At 52.8% G+C, this 18382-nt stretch overlaps 2 protein-coding genes across 2 annotated transcripts in view; both read left to right on the forward strand.

The window, feature by feature from the left end:
- LOC147107863 (uncharacterized) overlaps positions 1-18382 on the forward strand; it is a 308464-nt gene that overhangs the window by 125289 nt on the left and 164793 nt on the right. The gene's annotated exons all lie outside the window — the stretch shown is intronic.
- Positions 10150-18382, forward strand: part of LOC147107864 (uncharacterized) — a 31357-nt gene continuing 23124 nt past the window's right edge. Inside the window, exon 1 of the mRNA XM_086007374.1 lies at positions 10150-18302. Coding sequence (XP_085863500.1) covers positions 10164-18302 — 8139 coding nt within the window. The 5' untranslated portion in view covers positions 10150-10163. The remainder of the gene's footprint in view (positions 18303-18382) is intronic.

Below are 18382 nucleotides of genomic sequence, written 5' to 3' on the forward strand. Positions count from 1 at the left end.
GTGGATAAAAAAAGAAAATATATATATGTGATAGGGGCCGAGGTTATGGTCTGAAATTGTTGAACTCTATGTTGAGTCCAGAGGGCTGTAGATGAGGGTAGCAAAGGAAATGGGACTAAGGCAGATAAATGAACTTGAGGTACAGATCAGCCTTGATCTCATTGAATGGCGGAGCAGGCTCAAGGGACTGAATGGCCTCCTCCTGCTTCTATGTTCCTCTGACCTCTCTAGCTCCTGGAAATGTTTCCGTGCATCCAAGCTTGGCTCCATCCACCTTCCTGACTGTTCACCTCAGGCTCAGCCTAGCAGTCCTGAACCTTGGTGCTTAGTGTTGAAAGCTCCAATTTTTCCAGAATCCATAGCCTTTTGGGGAAGAGAATTCAAGATTTCTACTACCCTTTGTGTGAAAAAGTGCTCCCTGATTCCCCTCCTAAGTGGTTTACCTCTAATTATAAGATTATGTTCCCTTGTTCTTGATTCTCCCATCAGAGGAAATACTTTCTCTGTATCTACCCTATCAAATCCTTTTAATATTTTAAACACCTCAGTCAGATCATCCCTCAATCTTCTACTCAAGTGAATACAAGCCAACTTAATGCAATCTGTCCTCGCAATTTAACCCTCTAAGCCCTGGTATTATTCTGCGATATGCCTTTACATTCAGTCCGTAAGGGGGCCCCGAGCTCCCGGTGTTCTGTCACTTTAATTCACCGCTCCATTCCCACTCAGACCTCACCATCCTCGGCCTCTTGCATTGTTCCACGGAAGCTCAGCGTAAGCTCGAGGAACAGCACCTCATCTTTCGATTAGGCACTCTACAGCCCTCTGGACTCAACATAGAGTTCAACAATTTCAGATCATAACCTCGGCCCCTATCACATATATATATTTTCTTTTTTTATCCACACTTTCTGCTTGGCCTTTCTTTCTTCCCTCCCACATGGCAGCTGGCCTTCACTCTGCCAGCACAATTCACCCTTCATCTAGAGCCATCCTTTGTTCCTGAACCTGCCCCATTACCACCTCCTCTTGCCTTGAATATCTCTTAATGTCTCTCAATGTCTCTTAATCTCTGTTGCTTTCTATCCTATCACTGACCTTCCCTTTTGTTCTTTCATCCCCTCCCCCCTTTTCCCAGCCCCTAAACTTGCTTTCCATTTCCTGCTTTTTTCCAGTTCTGACGAAGGGTCTTCGACCTGAAACGTTAACTCTGTTTCTCTCTCCATGGATTCTGCCTGACCTGCTGAGTATTTCCAGCATTTTCTGTTTTTATTTCAGATTTCCAGCATCCACAGTATTTGCTCTTAGCTCTTTCACGACCGCAGGACGTCCCAAATTGCTTTACAACCAACTTGTGAAATGTATTCACTGTTGTAATCATTAACTGAATGGAGGAACAGAGACCTGGAGGTGCAGATACTTTGTTCTATAAAGTTGGGAGGGCAGGTAGAAAGACCGTAAAAGGCAAATGTGGCTCAGAAAGAAGGAATTGATGTTGAATTTGTACAAGGCAGAGGCTCACTCAGAGGGTGGTGAATCTTTGGGATTCTCTGCCCCAGAGGACTGTGAATGCTGAGTCTTTGAGTATATTCAAGGCTGAGATAGATAGATTTTTGGACTCATGGGGAATCAAGGGATATGGAGATCGGGCAGGAAAGTGGGGTTGAGGTCAATGATCAGCCATGATCTTATTGAATGGCGGAGCAGGCTCGAGGGGCCGTGTGGCCTACTCCTGCTCCTAATTCTTATGTAAAGCTACAGCTGGAATATTGCAAGGATTGGCAGTTTTTTTCACAGAACTGGAGAAGGTTAAGGGGTGGGATGGGGGAGATCTAATTCAAGTTTACAAAATTTGGAAATATTTTAATTGGGTAGATAGTGTTTACACTGGTTAGCAAATCAGTAACAGGTGGTGGGGGGTGGAGGGGTGTGGCAAAGACTGAATAATAAAAAGGGAAGGTAGAGGATTTTTGTTTTCACACAGAGTGTTATTAGAACCATGGAGTACTTTACCACATGTGTCTATAACCTGCAGTACTTTCAACGGACGTGGGCAGATCGTGCATCGTGATCCCCGCGCCTGTTTTCTGGCCCTATCGAATTTAGCCCCCCCTAATGTTACAAGGTTACCGAAAATAGTATGATTGAGGGAGATTTACTGTGGCAAGTTCACAACAAACGAATGATATATGCTTGTATCTCAACCTTTGTACATATTTAATTGTTCAATATTCAAAATATTCAACTGTTCATTCGCCTCTGGATTAAAGAAAGCTGTAAAATTTGAATATTATTTATAGCTCCTTCAGTTATCAAAATCTATCTCTCTTCTTCTTAGGCAGTCCCTCGGAACCGAGGATGACTTGCTTCCACATTAAAAATGAGTTCTCAGGTGACTGATGAGTCCAATGCGGGACCTACAGTTTCTGTCACAGGTGGGGCAGACGGTGGTTGAAGGGGCGAGTAGGTGGGGTGCTTGGGTTGACGTGCACTCCTTCCGCTGTTTGCGCTTGGCTTCCGCTTGTTCCCGGCGAAGAGACTTGAGGTATTTGGTGCCTTCCCGGATGCTTCTCCTCCACTTTGTGCGGTCTTGGGCCAGGGATTCCCAGGTGACGGTGGGGATGTTGCACTTTTTCAAGGAGGCTTTGAGGGTGTCCTTGAAGCAATTCCTCTGCACACCTGGGGCTCTCTTGCCGTGTCAGAGCTCCGAGTAGAGCGCTTGTTTTGGGAGTCTCGTATCGGGCATGCAGACGATGTGACCCATCCATCGGAGCTGATCGAGCGTGGCCAAAGCTTCGATGCTGGGGATGTTGGCCTGAGCGAGAACACTGACGTTGTTGCGCCTATCCTGCCAATGGATTTGCAGGATCTTACGGAGGCAGCATTGGTGGCACCTCTCCAGTGCTTTGAGGTGCCTGCTGTACATGGTCCATGTCTCTGAGGCATACAGGAGGGCGGATATTACTAATGATCTGTAGACCATGAGCTTGGTGCCGGGTTTGAGGTCCTGGTCTTCAAACATTCTCTTCCTCAGGCAACCGAAGGCTGCACTGGCACACTGAAGGCGGTGTTGGACTTCGTCATCGACGTCTGCCCTTGTTGACAGTAGGCTCCCGAGGTATGGAAAGTGGTTCACGTTGTCCAAGGCCTTGTCATGGATTTTGATAATCGGGGGGCAGTACTGTGTGGCGGGGGCAGGTTGGTGGAGGACCTTTGTCTTATGGATGCTTAGTGTAAGGCCCATGCTTTCGTACGCTTCGGTGAAGGTGTTAACGATGGTTTGGATTTCGACGACAGAGGAAGGGGCGACCCTACATCTGGACTGGAGGCAACGGAGGTTGAACAGTTTCCCGTTTGTTCTGTAAATTAGCTCCACTCCAGCGGGGAGCTTACTGTGGGTGAGATGGAGCATTGCTGCAAGGAAGGTTGAGAAGAGCGTTGGTGTGATGACACAGCCTTGCTTGACCCCGGTCCGTACATGAATTGGGTCTGTTGTGGAACCGTTGGTCAGGATCATGGCTTGCATGTCGTCGTGAAGTAGGCGGAGGATGGTGACAAACTTTTGAGGGCAGCCAAATTTGAGGAGCACGCTCCATAATCCCTCACGGTTGACAGTGTCAAAGGCCTTTGTGAGGTCAAAGAAGGCCATGTACAGCGGTTGGTGCTGTTCCCTGCATTTCTCTTGTATTTGGCGCGCAGTGAAGATCATGTCCATTGTGCCCCTTAGTGGGCGGAATCCGCATTGCGACTCTGGGAGGAGCTCTTCAGCCACTGGGAGAAGGCGATTGAGGAGGATTCTTGCGATGACTTTCCCTGTGGCATACAGCAGGGAAACTCCTCTGTAATTACTGCAATTGGACTTGTCACCTTTTTTGAAGATGGCCACAATTACGGCGTCTCTGAGATCCTCTGGCATGCACTCCTCCTTCCAGATAAGAGAAATGATTTCATGAATTTGCGCCAGTAGTGCTTCTCCGCCATGCTTTAGCGCCTCGGCAGGGATTCCATCTGCTCCTGAGGCCTTGTTGTTGTTCAGTTGTCGGATGGCCTTTTCAACCTCATGCCGGTCTGGGGTTGTGCTGAGATGGTGGCGGGTAGCATGCTGCGGGATGGAGTTGAGGACACTCACATCGAAGACAGAGTCTCGGTTAAGGAGATCTTTGAAGTGCTCCTTCCAGCGGGCACTAACTGCTTCCCTGTCCTTGATGAGTACCTCTCCATTCTTGGCCCGCAGTGGGGTAGGACCTTGGGTGCTTGGGCCGTAGGCGGTCTTGACTGCGCTAACGAATCCACACACGTTGTGGTTGTCGGCTAGCTGCTGGATCTCCTGCGCTTTCTCCACCCACCACCTGTTCTTTAGGTCGCGAGTTTTTTGTTGGACCTCAGCCTTCAGGCGTCTGTAGAGCTGCTTTCTTGCTCTCGAGTTCTGTTGCTGTTTCCAGATCAGGAATGCCTTGCGCTTGCGGTTTATTAGCTCCTGGATCTCCTGGTCATTCTCGTCGAACCAGTCTTGGTGTTTCCTGGTCGAGTGACTGAGCGTCTCTTCACAGGTACTGATTATGGAGGCCTTGAGTGCAATGCAAAACCTATCTCTACTTGGCTACACTATGGCATAACATGCTCTAAACAATCTTGTTTTGATAATTCAAGAGAAAATTAGAATAAATAATGAATATTCCAGCATTTCTTAGTCTTGGATAGGGCACTAAAAAGGATGAAGTGCTGCCAAGTGTTTTATTCAGCCTGAGGTCCTCTATTCCAAGGCAAAGTATACTGTGATATTTATTATTATGATGCCCAGCTAATGTGCATTTACAAATGTAGGCTTTAACCAAAGAATAATTCCTGAAATATTTGGAATTGTCTTACCAAATGTAATGTCGGGAGAGGTTTTGGAAATTCCCCTCCATGACTTGCCGTGTAAGGGGAAAACGTGGGACTGTGGTTGTAGCTTGTACATCACGGCTCACACCCTCTGCTCAGTCACCACACCCTTACACTCTGGAATTTACTTTCTGAGTACCATTGTTTTGTAATCTCTCTCCCCGCCCCCACCACCTTCAGCAGCCTCCTCTAAGAGTTTGCTTTTGGTCGCCTCCCCTAACTACTTTCCTTCTCCCTGCTCAGGCTATTCACCCTCCCTTTAAAATGCCATGGGATGCTCTTGTCACCTGAAAGATGCTGCAAAAGTGCAAATTGTTGTTCTTTCATTAACATTTGTTCAGTCAATGAGATGGATTATCTTTGTTTATCTACTACTTATGAATTGCAAAGAATCCATGATCTATATAAAATGATCCTGTAAGCCCAAGAACGTAACCTTTCTGATAGTCAATAGAAAGGAATGTGTCTCTGAGCATAGCAGCCTCACTTTGTAGTGACTGATATTCCTCCGGAATGGTTTTGCTGTTGGAGGAGGGTTGGAATTGGGACTTCTGGTCGCCATTGTAACCCCACCGTGACCCTAATCCATTTTCCTGGGTTTGACTCTCATTAGATATGCAGGGCGGGCTTCCTGCCACTGCTGGCCAGGATAATTCATGGAAAAAAGACCAAAAAGGGAAGCTCTTATAGAAGTGTGGGCCCTATATTTAATACAAATCCGTTCTTACTTGGAGAAGCCACAGGATGGCTGGTGTAACAACTGAAAATACATTGTCAGGTCAGTGGGGGAAGGAGCTTTGTTCATGTAACCTGTGCTACACCTGTTCTGAACGTTTTTGATGCTGAGACTGAGGCCAAAAGAAGAAAAGTGGTATCTCATGAGGTAGCACTCAGCAAGTACATAACACACCCCTGCCCAAAAAGGGGTGAAAAGTTGGGATTGGTCTGGCAACTATAAAGTATGTGTCTATACTTAATGCAATAATGACGAGACAGCTTGGAAGATTCAACGTAGGTCTTTACTTAATACCAACAGGCGGGAAACTGAGGGGAGATCAGTACCCACAGTACTATTTATACCCCTATGGCCAGGAGTGGTACTACGGTATCACTACGCCCTACAAAGTAGTGCTGCCCTGGCCATAGGTTTAAAGTAACATACCTATTACATACACAACATTCCTCCCCTTTTAATTAAAATGTACCCGTGCAATTAAGTCAATAGATGCCCCATAACTAGGGCTAATAACATTTGGTAACACAATATACATAACATATTTACATCAAGAGTTGTCTACTTATATATATATAAACAGAAACATGTTATAGATTCAGTCTCTGAGGAGGCCTCCTGTCTCGACTAGGATAACGTCTTTCTCTAGTCGGTCTCGGTGTAGGCGGCGGTACTTCCATCATCCCTTCATCGCTGGACTCGTCGGTGTCTGATGGCACATCCTGTGCCGTGGAGATCACTGGAGTGCTGAACTCCTCGCAATCCTGAGGCCTCTGTAACAACGAGCTGGGCCGTGATTCCGCTGTAACAATGTGCTGAGACGTTTGAGGTAGTGAATCAGTTGGGTTTCTGGACTCCACAAGTTGATCAGCATGTCGTCTGATTATGCCTTCCCCTGTCTCAACTGTGTACATCAAGGGTCCCTGGCGGGCCTTTATCGTACCAGACCGCCACTTTTCATTCCTATAATCACGGGCTAACACTTGCTGCCCCACCTCGAAGCTTCGTGTCTGTCTGTCAGGAGCCCTACGAAATACTCGGTTTTCCACCTCTCTCCGAATGTTTGGTCTGAGCAATTCAAGGCGAGACCTTAACCTTCTATTAAAGAACATGACGGCGGGGGCCTGGTTGGTCACTGTATGTGCAGCATTACGGTATGCGAATAGGAAGTTGTCCACCTTGTGTTGTAGTGGCAACCTTTCCATACCTATTACATACACAACAGCAACCATTTCATGTTGACCAATGATTTCTCCTTTATAATTTATCTTCCTTTGAAAGCCACTTATTTGCATGCACCCTTTAGATATCTTCCCAAACTTGTATGTCAGCTTACCGTAGCTGGTATTATACTTGCCTCTGAGTCAGAAGGTTTTATTTTCAAACCCTTCTCCAGAACATGAACATATGAAGACAGTGCAAGGAGGTGTCTCTCCACCAGAGGTAACTGTAGGAGTGAGAAACATCGAGGAAATGCAAGGTTTCAATTTGATATTTCTTCTCTCTTCCTATTTGAACAATGTGTCCTGTATTTTAACTAAAAAATGAAGGATTATTCTCTGGGTATTCCCCTCTCTCTTCGCTCCACCATTGGTGGTCATGCTTTCAGCCTTCTAGGCCTTAAGCTCTGAAATTCCCTCCCTAAATATCTCTGCCTGTCCACTGCTTTCTCCTCCTTTAAGATGCTCCTTAAAACCAACCTCTTTGACCAAGCTTTCCATCAGCCCTCCTAATAAATAACCACAGAATCTGTTCCAGGGATGTTGATTGAGGGATTAATGTTGGCCAGGACACCAGGAGGACCCCTCTGCTCTTTGAAGTGCAGTGGAATTTTTTATGTCCACCTGAGAGGGCAGACAGGGCCTTGTTTAACAACTCCCAACAGCGCAGCACTCCCTCAGTATTACACTGAAGTGCTACCCTAGATTATGCATTGAAGTGGAGCTTGCTCAGAGTCAAAAGCCTCATACTGAGCACAAAAACAGAGGCCAATAAGTCCAAAATGTATTTTTATTGCCTCACTGATGATCTTTTATATCATCTAACAGTGTTTTTTATTAAGCAGTTTACAGGTTTTTCAACCCATTAGTTTCCTCGCTGTGATTGGAGTACCTGTTCTTTCCCTTCCCTTCCCTTTTTTCTCTATTTTGCCCAACATTACTAAAATGTCTTCTTATTCCTTTGTACTTACTCTTTAAAGATGGCGACTAACCATCCATGTAATTCTACCATTTTGTGCTTTTATTTAAGAACTCCAAACCATTTGTTTTACCTATAATGTTGCCAACAAGCACGAGTATATTTTTCATTTTTCGTTACAGGTGACACGACCATGTTATCCACAGGCACAGCCACAACCATAACCACGGCCACAACCATACCGGCAGCCACAACCACACCAGAAAACACAACCACACCAGCAGCCACAACAACCCCAGCAGACACAACCACACCAGCAGCCACAACAACCCCAGCAGACACAACCACACCGGCAGTAACAACCACACCAGCAGCCACAACTCCAGCAGCCACAACAACACTGGCAGCCACAACCACACTGGCAGCCACAACCACACCAGCAGCCACCACCACACCAGCAGTGACAACCACAACAGCAGCCACAATAACACCAGCTGCCACAACAGCACCAGCAGCTACAACAATACCAGCAGCCACAACCACAGCAGCAGCCACAACCACACCAGTAGCCACAACAACACCAACAGCCACAACAACTCCAGCAGCCACAACCACACCTGCAGACACAACCACCCCAGCAGCCACAACCACACCAGCAGCCACAAAAACAACAGCAGCCACAACAACCCCATCAGCCACAACCACACCAGCAGCCACAACAACACAAGCAGCCATAACCACACCAGCAGCCACAACCACACCAAAAGCCACAAACACACCGGCAGCCACAACAACCCCAGCTGCCACCACAACACCAGCAGCCACAACAACTCCAGCAGGCACAGACATACCAGCAGCCACAACCACACCAGCAGCAACAACAACCCCAGCTGCCACCACAACACCAGCAGCCACCAACACACCAGCAGCCACAACAACACCAGCAGCCACAATCACACCAGCAGCCACAACCACACCAGCAGCCACAACCACACCGGCAGCCACAACGACAGCAGAAACCACAACCACACCAGAAGCCACAACAAAACCAGCAGCCACAACCACACCAGCAGCCACAACCACACCAGCTGCCACAACAGCACCAGCAGCTACAACAACACCAGCAGCCACAACAACACCAGCAGCCACAATAACTCCAGCAGCCACAACCACACCTGCAGACACAACCAGCCCAGCAGCCACAACCAGCCCAGCAGCCACAAAAACACCAGCAGCCACAACCACCCCAGCAGCGACCACACCAGCAGCCACCACCACACCAGCAGCCACAACCACACAATCAGCCACCACACCAAAAGCCACAACAACTCCTGCAGCCACAACCACGCCAGCAGCCACAACCAAACCAGCAGCCACCACCACCCCAGCAGCCACCACCACACCAGCAGCCACAAACACACCAGCAGCAACAATCACACCAGCAGCCACAACTGCACCAGCAGCCACAACAAATTCAGCAGCCACAACCACACCAGCAGCCAAAACCACACCAGCAGCCACAACAACTCCAGCAACCACGACAAATCCAGCTTCCATCACAACACCAGCAGCGACAACCACCCCAGCAGCTACCACAACACCAGCAGCCACCACAACACCAGCAGCCACAACCACACAATCAGCCATAACCACACCAAAATCCACAACAACTCCAGCAGCCACAACAAATCCAATAGCCACAACCACCCCAGCTGCCACCACAACACCAGCAGCCACAACAACTCCTGCAGTAACAACCACACCAGCAGCCACAAGCACACCAGCAGTCACCACCACCCCAGCAGCCACCACCACACCAGCAGCCACAAACAAACAAGCAGCCACAATCACACCAGCAGCCACAACTGCACCAGCAACAACAACAACTTCAGCAGCCACAACCACACCAGCAGCCATGACCACACCAGCAGCCACAACAACTCCAACAGCCACAACAACTCCAGCTTCCACCACAACACCAGCAGCCACAATCACCCCAGCAGCCACAACCACCCCAGCAGCCACAACCACAACCACCCCAGCAGCCACAACCACACCATCAGCCACCACCACACCAGTAGCCACCACCACACCAACAGCCACAACAACTCCAGCTTCCACCACAACACCAGCAGCCACAATCACCCCAGCAGCCACAACCACCCCAGCAGCCACAACCACAACCACCCCAGCAGCCACAACCACACCATCAGCCACCACCACACCAGTAGCCACCACCACACCAACAGCCACAACAACTCCAGCTTCCACCACAACACCAGCAGCCACAATCACCCCAGCAGCCACAACCACCCCAGCAGCCACAACCACAACCACCCCAGCAGCCACAACCACACCATCAGCCACCACCACACCAGCAGCCACCACCACACCAGCAGCCACCACAATGCCAGCAGCCACAACAACCTCAGCAGACACAGAAACCCCAGCAGCTACAACACCTCCAGCAGCCACAACCACACCAGCTGCCACAACCACCCCAGCTGCCTCCACAACACCAGCAGCCACAACAACTCCAGCATCCACAACCACACCAGCAGCCACAACCACACCAGCAGCCACAACAACTACAGCAGCCATAACAACTCCAGCAGCCATAACCACACCTGCAGACACAACACCAGCAGCTACAACAACACCCGCAGCCACAACAGCACCAGCAGCTACAACACCAGCAGCCACAACAACACCAGCAGCTACAACAACACCAGCAGCCACAACAACACCAGCAGCTACAACAACACCAGCAGCCACAACAACACCAGCTGCCACAACAACACCCGCAGCCACAACCACCCCAGCAGCTATCACAACACCTGCAGCCACCACCACACCAGCAGCCACCACCACACCAGCAGCCACCACAATGCCAGCAGCCACAACAACCTCAGCAGACACAGAAACTCCAGCAGCTACAACACCTCCAGCAGCCACAACCACACCAGCTGCCACAACCACCCCAGCTGCCTCCACAACACCAGCAGCCACAACAACTCCAGCATCCACAACCACACCAACAGCCACAACCACACCAGCAGCCACAACAACTACAGCAGCCATAACAACTCCAGCAGCCATAACCACACCTGCAGACACAACACCAGCAGCTACAACAACACCCGCAGCCACAACAGCACCAGCAGCTACAACACCAGCAGCCACAACAACACCAGCAGCTACAACAACACCAGCAGCCACAACAACACCAGCAGCTACAACAACACCAGCAGCCACAACAACACCAGCTGCCACAACAACACCCGCAGCCACAACCACCCCAGCAGCTATCACAACACCTGCAGCCACCACCACACCAGCAGCCACAACTACTCCAGCAGACACAACAACTCCAGCAGCCACAAGAACTCCAGCAGCCACAACCACCCTAGCTGCCACCACAACACCAGCAGCCACAACAACTGCTGCAACCACAACCACACCAGCAGCCACAACCAAACCAGCAGCCACCACCACCCCAGCAGCCACCACGACACCAGCAGCCACAACCACACCAGCAGCCACAATCACACCAGCAGCCACAACCGCACCAGCAGCCACAACAACTTCAGCAGCCACAACCACACCAGCAGCCACAACCACACCAGCAGCCACAACAACTCCAGCAGCCACAACAACTCCAGCTGCCATCACAACACCAGCAGCCACAATCACCCCAGCAGCCACAACCACCCCAGCAGCCACAACCACAACCACACCAGCAGGCACAACCACTCCATCAGCCAACACCACACCAGCAGTCACCACCACCCCAGCAGCCACCACCACACCAGCAGCCACAAACAAACAAGCAGCCACAATCACACCAGCAGCCACAACTGCACCAGCAACAACAACAACTTCAGCAGCCACAACCACACCAGCAGCCACGACCACACCAGCAGCCACGACCACACCAGCAGCCACAACAACTCCAGCTTCCACCACAACACCAGCAGCCACAATCACCCCAGCAGCCACAACCACCCCAGCAGCCACAACCACAACCACCCCAGCAGCCACAACCACAACCACCCCAGCAGCCACAACCACACCATCAGCCACCACCACACCAGCAGCCACCACCACACCAACAGCCACAACAACTCCAGCTTCCACCACAACACCAGCAGCCACAATCACCCCAGCAGCCACAACCACCCCAGCAGCCACAACCACAACCACCCCAGCAGCCACAACCACAGCCACCCCAGCAGCCACAACCACACCATCAGCCACCACCACACCAGCAGCCACCACCACACCAACAGCCACAACAACTCCAGCTTCCAGCACAACACCAGCAGCCACAATCACCCCAGCAGCCACAACCACACCAGCAGCCACAACCACAACCACCCCAGCAGCCACAACCACACCATCAGCCACCACCACACCATCAGCCACCACCACACCAGCAGCCACCACAATGCCAGCAGCCACAACAACCTCAGCAGACACAGAAACCCCAGCAGCTACAACAACTCCAGCAGCCACAACCACACCAGCTGCCACAACCACCCCAGCTGCCTCCACAACACAAGCAGCCACAACAACTCCAGCATCCACAACCACACCAGCAGCCACAACCACACCAGCAGCCACAACAACTACATCAGCCACAACAACTCCAGCAGCCATAACCACACCTGCAGACACAACAACAGCAGCAACAACAACACCAGCAGCTACAACAACACCAGCAGCCACAACACCAGCAGCTACAACACCAGCAGCCACAACAACACCAGCATCTACAACACCAGCAGCCACAACAACACCAGCTGCCACAACAACTCCAGCAGCCACAACAACCCCAGCAGCCACAGATACCCCAGCAGCTACAACAGCTCCAGCAGCCACAACCACACCAGCAGCCACAACCACACCAGTAGCCACAACTCCAGCAGTCACAACCACACCAGCAGCCACAACCACACCAGCAGCCACATCCACACCAGCAGCCACAACAACTCCAGCATCCATAACCACAGCAGCAGCCACAAGCACCCCAGCAGCTACCACAACTCCAGCAGCCACCACCACCCCAGCACCCACAACCACAAACAAAGTCACCACCACCCCAGCAGCCACCACCACACCAGCAGCCACAAACAAACAAGCAACCACAATCACACCAGCAGCCACAAATGCACCAGCAACAACAACAACTTCAGCAGCCACAACCACACCAGCAGCCACAACCACACCAGCAGCCACAACAACTCCAACAGCCACAACAACTCCAGCTTCCACCACAACACCAGCAGCCACAATCACCCCAGCAGCCACCACAGCAGCCACAACCACAACCACCCCAGCAGCCACAACCACACCATCAGCCACCACCACACGAGCAGCCACCACCACACCAGCAGCCACCACAATGCCAGCAGCCACGACAACACCAGCAGCAACCACACCAGCAGCCACAACAACTCCAGCAGCCACAACAACTTCAGCAGCCACAGAAACCCCAGCAGCTACAACAACTCCAGCAGCCACAACCACACCAGCTGCCACAACCACCCCAGCTGCCTCCACAACACCAGCAGCCACAACAACTCCAGCATCCAAAACCACACCAGCAGCCACAACCACACCAGCAGCCACAACAACTACAGCAGCCACAACAACTCCAGCAGCCATAACCACACCTGCAGACACAACAACAGCAGCAACAACAACACCAGCAGCTACAACAACACCAGCAGCCACAACAACACCAGCAGCCACAACAACACCCGCACCCACAACAGCACCAGCAGCTACAACAACACCAGCAGCCACAACAAGACCAGCAGCTACAACAACACCAGCAGCCACAACAACACCAGCAGCTACAACAACACCAGCAGCCACAACAACACCAGCTGCCACAACAACACCTGCAGCCACAACCACCCCAGCAGCTATCACAACACCTGCAGCCACCACCACACCAGCAGCCACAACTACTCCAGCAACCACAACAACTCCAGCAGCCACAACAACTCCAGCAGCCACAACCACCCCAGCTGCCACCACAACACCAGCAGCCACAACAACTGCTGCAACCACAACCACACCAGCAGCCACAACCAAACCAGCAGCCACCACCACCCCAGCAGCCACCACGGCACCAGCAGCCACAACGGCACCAGCAGCCACAACCACACCAGCAGCCACAATCACACCAGCAGCCACAACCGCACCAGCAGCCACAACAACTTCAGCAGCCACAACCACACCAGCAGCCACAACAACTCCAGCAGCCACAACAACTCCAGCTGCCACCACAACACCAGCAGCCACAATCACCCCAGCAGCCACAACCACCCCAGCAGCCACAACCACAACCACACCAGCAGGCACAGCCACACCATCAGCCAACACCACACCAGCAGCCACCACCACACCAGCAGCCACCACAAAGCCAGCAGCCACGACAACACCAGCAGCAACCACACCAGCAGCCACAACAACTCCAGCAGCCACAACAACCCCAGCAGCCACAGATACCCCAGCAGCTACAACAACTCCAGCAGCCAAAACCACACCAGCTGCCACAGTCACCCCAGCAGCTACCACAACACCAGCAGCCACAACTACTCCAGCAGCCACAACCATACCAGCAGCCACTACCACACCAGCAGCCACAACAACTACAGCAGCCAGAACAACTCCCACAGCCATAACCACACCAGCAGCCACAACCACCCCAGCAGCTACCACAACACCAGCAGCCACCACCACACCAGCAGCTACTACCACACCAGCAGCCACAAGAACTACAGCAGCCAGAACAACTCCCACAGCCATAACCACACCAGCAGCCACAACCACCCCAGCAGCTACCACAACACCAGCAGCCACCACCACACCAGCAGCAACAACCACACAATCAGCCACAACCACGCCAGCAGCCACAACCACACCAGCAACAACAACCACGCCAGCAGCCACAATCACACCAGCAGCCGCAACCACACCAGAAACCACAACCACACCAGATGCCACAACAACACCAGCAGCCACAACCACACCGGTAGCCACAACCACACCAGCAGCCGCAACAACCCCAGGTGCCACCACAACACCAGCAGCCACCACCACACCAGCAGCCACAACCACACCAGCTGCCACAATCACACCAGCAGCCACAACCACACCAGCAGCCACAACAACACCTGAAGCCAAAACAACACCAGCAGCCACAACCACACCAGCAGCCACAACCACACCAGCAGCCACAACCACACCATCAGCCACAACCACACCAGCAGCCACAACCACTCCAGCAGCCACAACCACCCCAGCTGCCATAACAACACCAGCAGCCACAACCACACCAGCTGCCACAACCACACCAGCAGCCACAACCACACCAGCAGCCACAACCACACCAGCAGCGACAACCAAACCAGCAGCCACAACCACACCAACAGCCACAACCACACCGGCAGCCATAACAACACCAGCAGCCACAACAACACCAGCAGCCACAACCACACCAGCAGCCATAACCACACCAGCTGCCACCACAACAGCAGCCACAACCACACCAGCAGCCACAACCACACCAGCAGCGACAACCAAACCAGCAGCCACAACCACACGAGCAGCCACAACCACACCAGCAGCCACAACCACACCAGCAGCCACAACCACACGAGCAGCCACAACCACACCAGCAGCAACAACAACCCCAGCTGCCACCACAACACCAGCAGCCACCATCACACCGGCAGCCACAACCACACAGGCAGCCGCAATCACACCAGCAGCCACAACCACTCCAGCAGCCATATCCACCACAGAAGCCACAACAATGACAGCAGCCACAACCACACCATCAGCCACCATCTCACCAGTAGCCAGCACCACACCAGCAGCCACCACAATGCTAGCAGCCATGACAACACCAGCAGCAACATCATCAGCAGCCACAACAACTCCAGCAGCCACAACAACCCCAGCAGCTACAACAGCTCCAGCAGCCACAACCACACCAGCAGCCACAATCACACCTGCAGCCACAACCACACCAGTAGCCACAACTCCAGCAGTCACAACCACACCAGCATCCACAACCACACCAGCAGCCACATCCACACCAGCAGCCACAACAACTCCAGCATCCATAACCACAGCAGCAGCCACAAGCACCCCAGCAGCTACCACAACACCAGCAGCCACCACCACACCAGCAGCAACAACTAAACAATCATCCACAACAACCCCAGCTGCCACACCAGCAGCCACAACAACTCCAGCAGCCACCACCACACCAGCAGCCACCACCACCCCAGCACCCACAACCACAAACAAAGTCACCACCACCCCAGCAGCCACCACCACACCAGCAGCCACAAACAAACAAGCAGCCACAATCACACCAGCAGCCACAACTGCACCAGCAACAACAACAACTTCAGCAGCCATAACCACACCAGCAGCCACAACCACACCAGCAGCCACAACAACACCCGCAGCCACAACAACTCCAGCTTCCACCACAACACCAGCAGCCACAATCACCCCAGCAGCCACAACCACCCCAGCAACCACAACCACAACCACCACAGCAGCCACAACCACAACCACCCCAGCAGCCACAACCACACCATCAGCCACCACCACACGAGCAGCCACCACCACACCAGCAGCCACCACAATGCCAGCAGCCACGACAACACCAGCAGCAACCACACCAGCAGCCACAACAACTCCAGCAGCCACAACAACCTCAGCAGCCACAGAAACCCCAGCAGCTACAACAACTCCAGCAGCCACAACCACACCAGCTGCCACAACCACCCCAGCTGCCTCCACAACACCAGCAGCCACAACAACTCCAGCATCCAAAACCACACCAGCAGCCACAACCACACCAGCAGCCACAACAACTACAGCAGCCACAACAACTCCAGCAGCCATAACCACACCTGCAGACACAACAGCAGCAACAACAACACCAGCAGCTACAACAACACCAGCAGCCACAACAACACCAGCAGCCACAACAACACCCGCAGCCACAACAGCACCAGCAGCTACAACAACACCAGCAGCCACAACAAGACCAGCAGCTACAACAACACCAGCAGCCACAACAACACCAGCAGCTACAACAACACCAGCAGCCACAACAACACCAGCTGCCACAACAACACCTGCAGCCACAACCACCCCAGCAGCTATCACAACACCTGCAGCCACCACCACACCAGCAGCCACAACTACTCCAGCAACCACAACAACTCCAGCAGCCACAACAACTCCAGCAGCCACAACCACCCCAGCTGCCACCACAACACCAGCAGCCACAACAACTGCTGCAACCACAACCACACCAGCAGCCACAACCAAACCAGCAGCCACCACCACCCCAGCAGCCACCACGGCACCAGCAGCCACAACCACACCAGCAGCCACAATCACACCAGCAGCCACAACCGCACCAGCAGCCACAACAACTTCAGCAGCCACAACCACACCAGCAGCCACAACCACACCAGCAGCCACAACAACTCCAGCAGCCACAACAACTCCAGCTGCCACCACAACACCAGCAGCCACAATCACCCCAGCAGCCACAACCACCCCAGCAGCCACAACCACAACCACACCAGCAGGCACAGCCACACCATCAGCCAACACCACACCAGCAGCCACCACCACACCAGCAGCCACCACAAAGCCAGCAGGCACAACAACACCAGCAGCAACCACACCAGCAGCCACAACAACTCCAGCAGCCACAACAACCCCAGCAGCCACAGATACCCCAGCAGCTACAACAACTCCAGCAGCCAAAACCACACCAGCTGCCACAGACACCCCAGCAGCTACCACAACACCAGCAGCCACAACTACTCCAGCAGCCACAACAACTACAGCAGCCAGAACAACTCCCACAGCCATAACCACACCAGCAGCCACAACCACCCCAGCAGCTACCACAACACCAGCAGCCACCACCACACCAGCAGCCACAGCCACACCAGCAGCCACAACAACTACAGCAGCCAGAACAACTCCCACAGCCATAACCACACCAGCAGCCACAACCACACCGGCAGCCACAACGACAGCAGAAACCACAACCACACCAGAAGCCACAATCACCCCAGCAGCCACAACCACCCCAGCAGCCACAACCACAACCACACCAGCAGGCACAACCACTCCATCAGCCAACACCACACCAGCAGTCACCACCACCCCAGCAGCCACCACCACACCAGCAGCCACAAACAAACAAGCAGCCACAATCACACCAGCAGCCACAACTGCACCAGCAACAACAACAACTTCAGCAGCCACAACCACACCAGCAGCCACGACCACACCAGCAGCCACGACCACACCAGCAGCCACAACAACTCCAGCTTCCACCACAACACCAGCAGCCACAATCACCCCAGCAGCCACAACCACCCCAGCAGCCACAACCACAACCACCCCAGCAGCCACAACCACAACCACCCCAGCAGCCACAACCACACCATCAGCCACCACCACACCAGCAGCCACCACCACACCAACAGCCACAACAACTCCAGCTTCCACCACAACACCAGCAGCCACAATCACCCCAGCAGCCACAACCACCCCAGCAGCCAC

The sequence above is a fragment of the Somniosus microcephalus genome, chromosome 14 (assembly GCF_052327205.1).
Source record: "Somniosus microcephalus isolate GS21.2 chromosome 14, FLI_Smic_1.0, whole genome shotgun sequence".
Taxonomy (NCBI): Eukaryota; Metazoa; Chordata; class Chondrichthyes; order Squaliformes; family Somniosidae; genus Somniosus; species Somniosus microcephalus.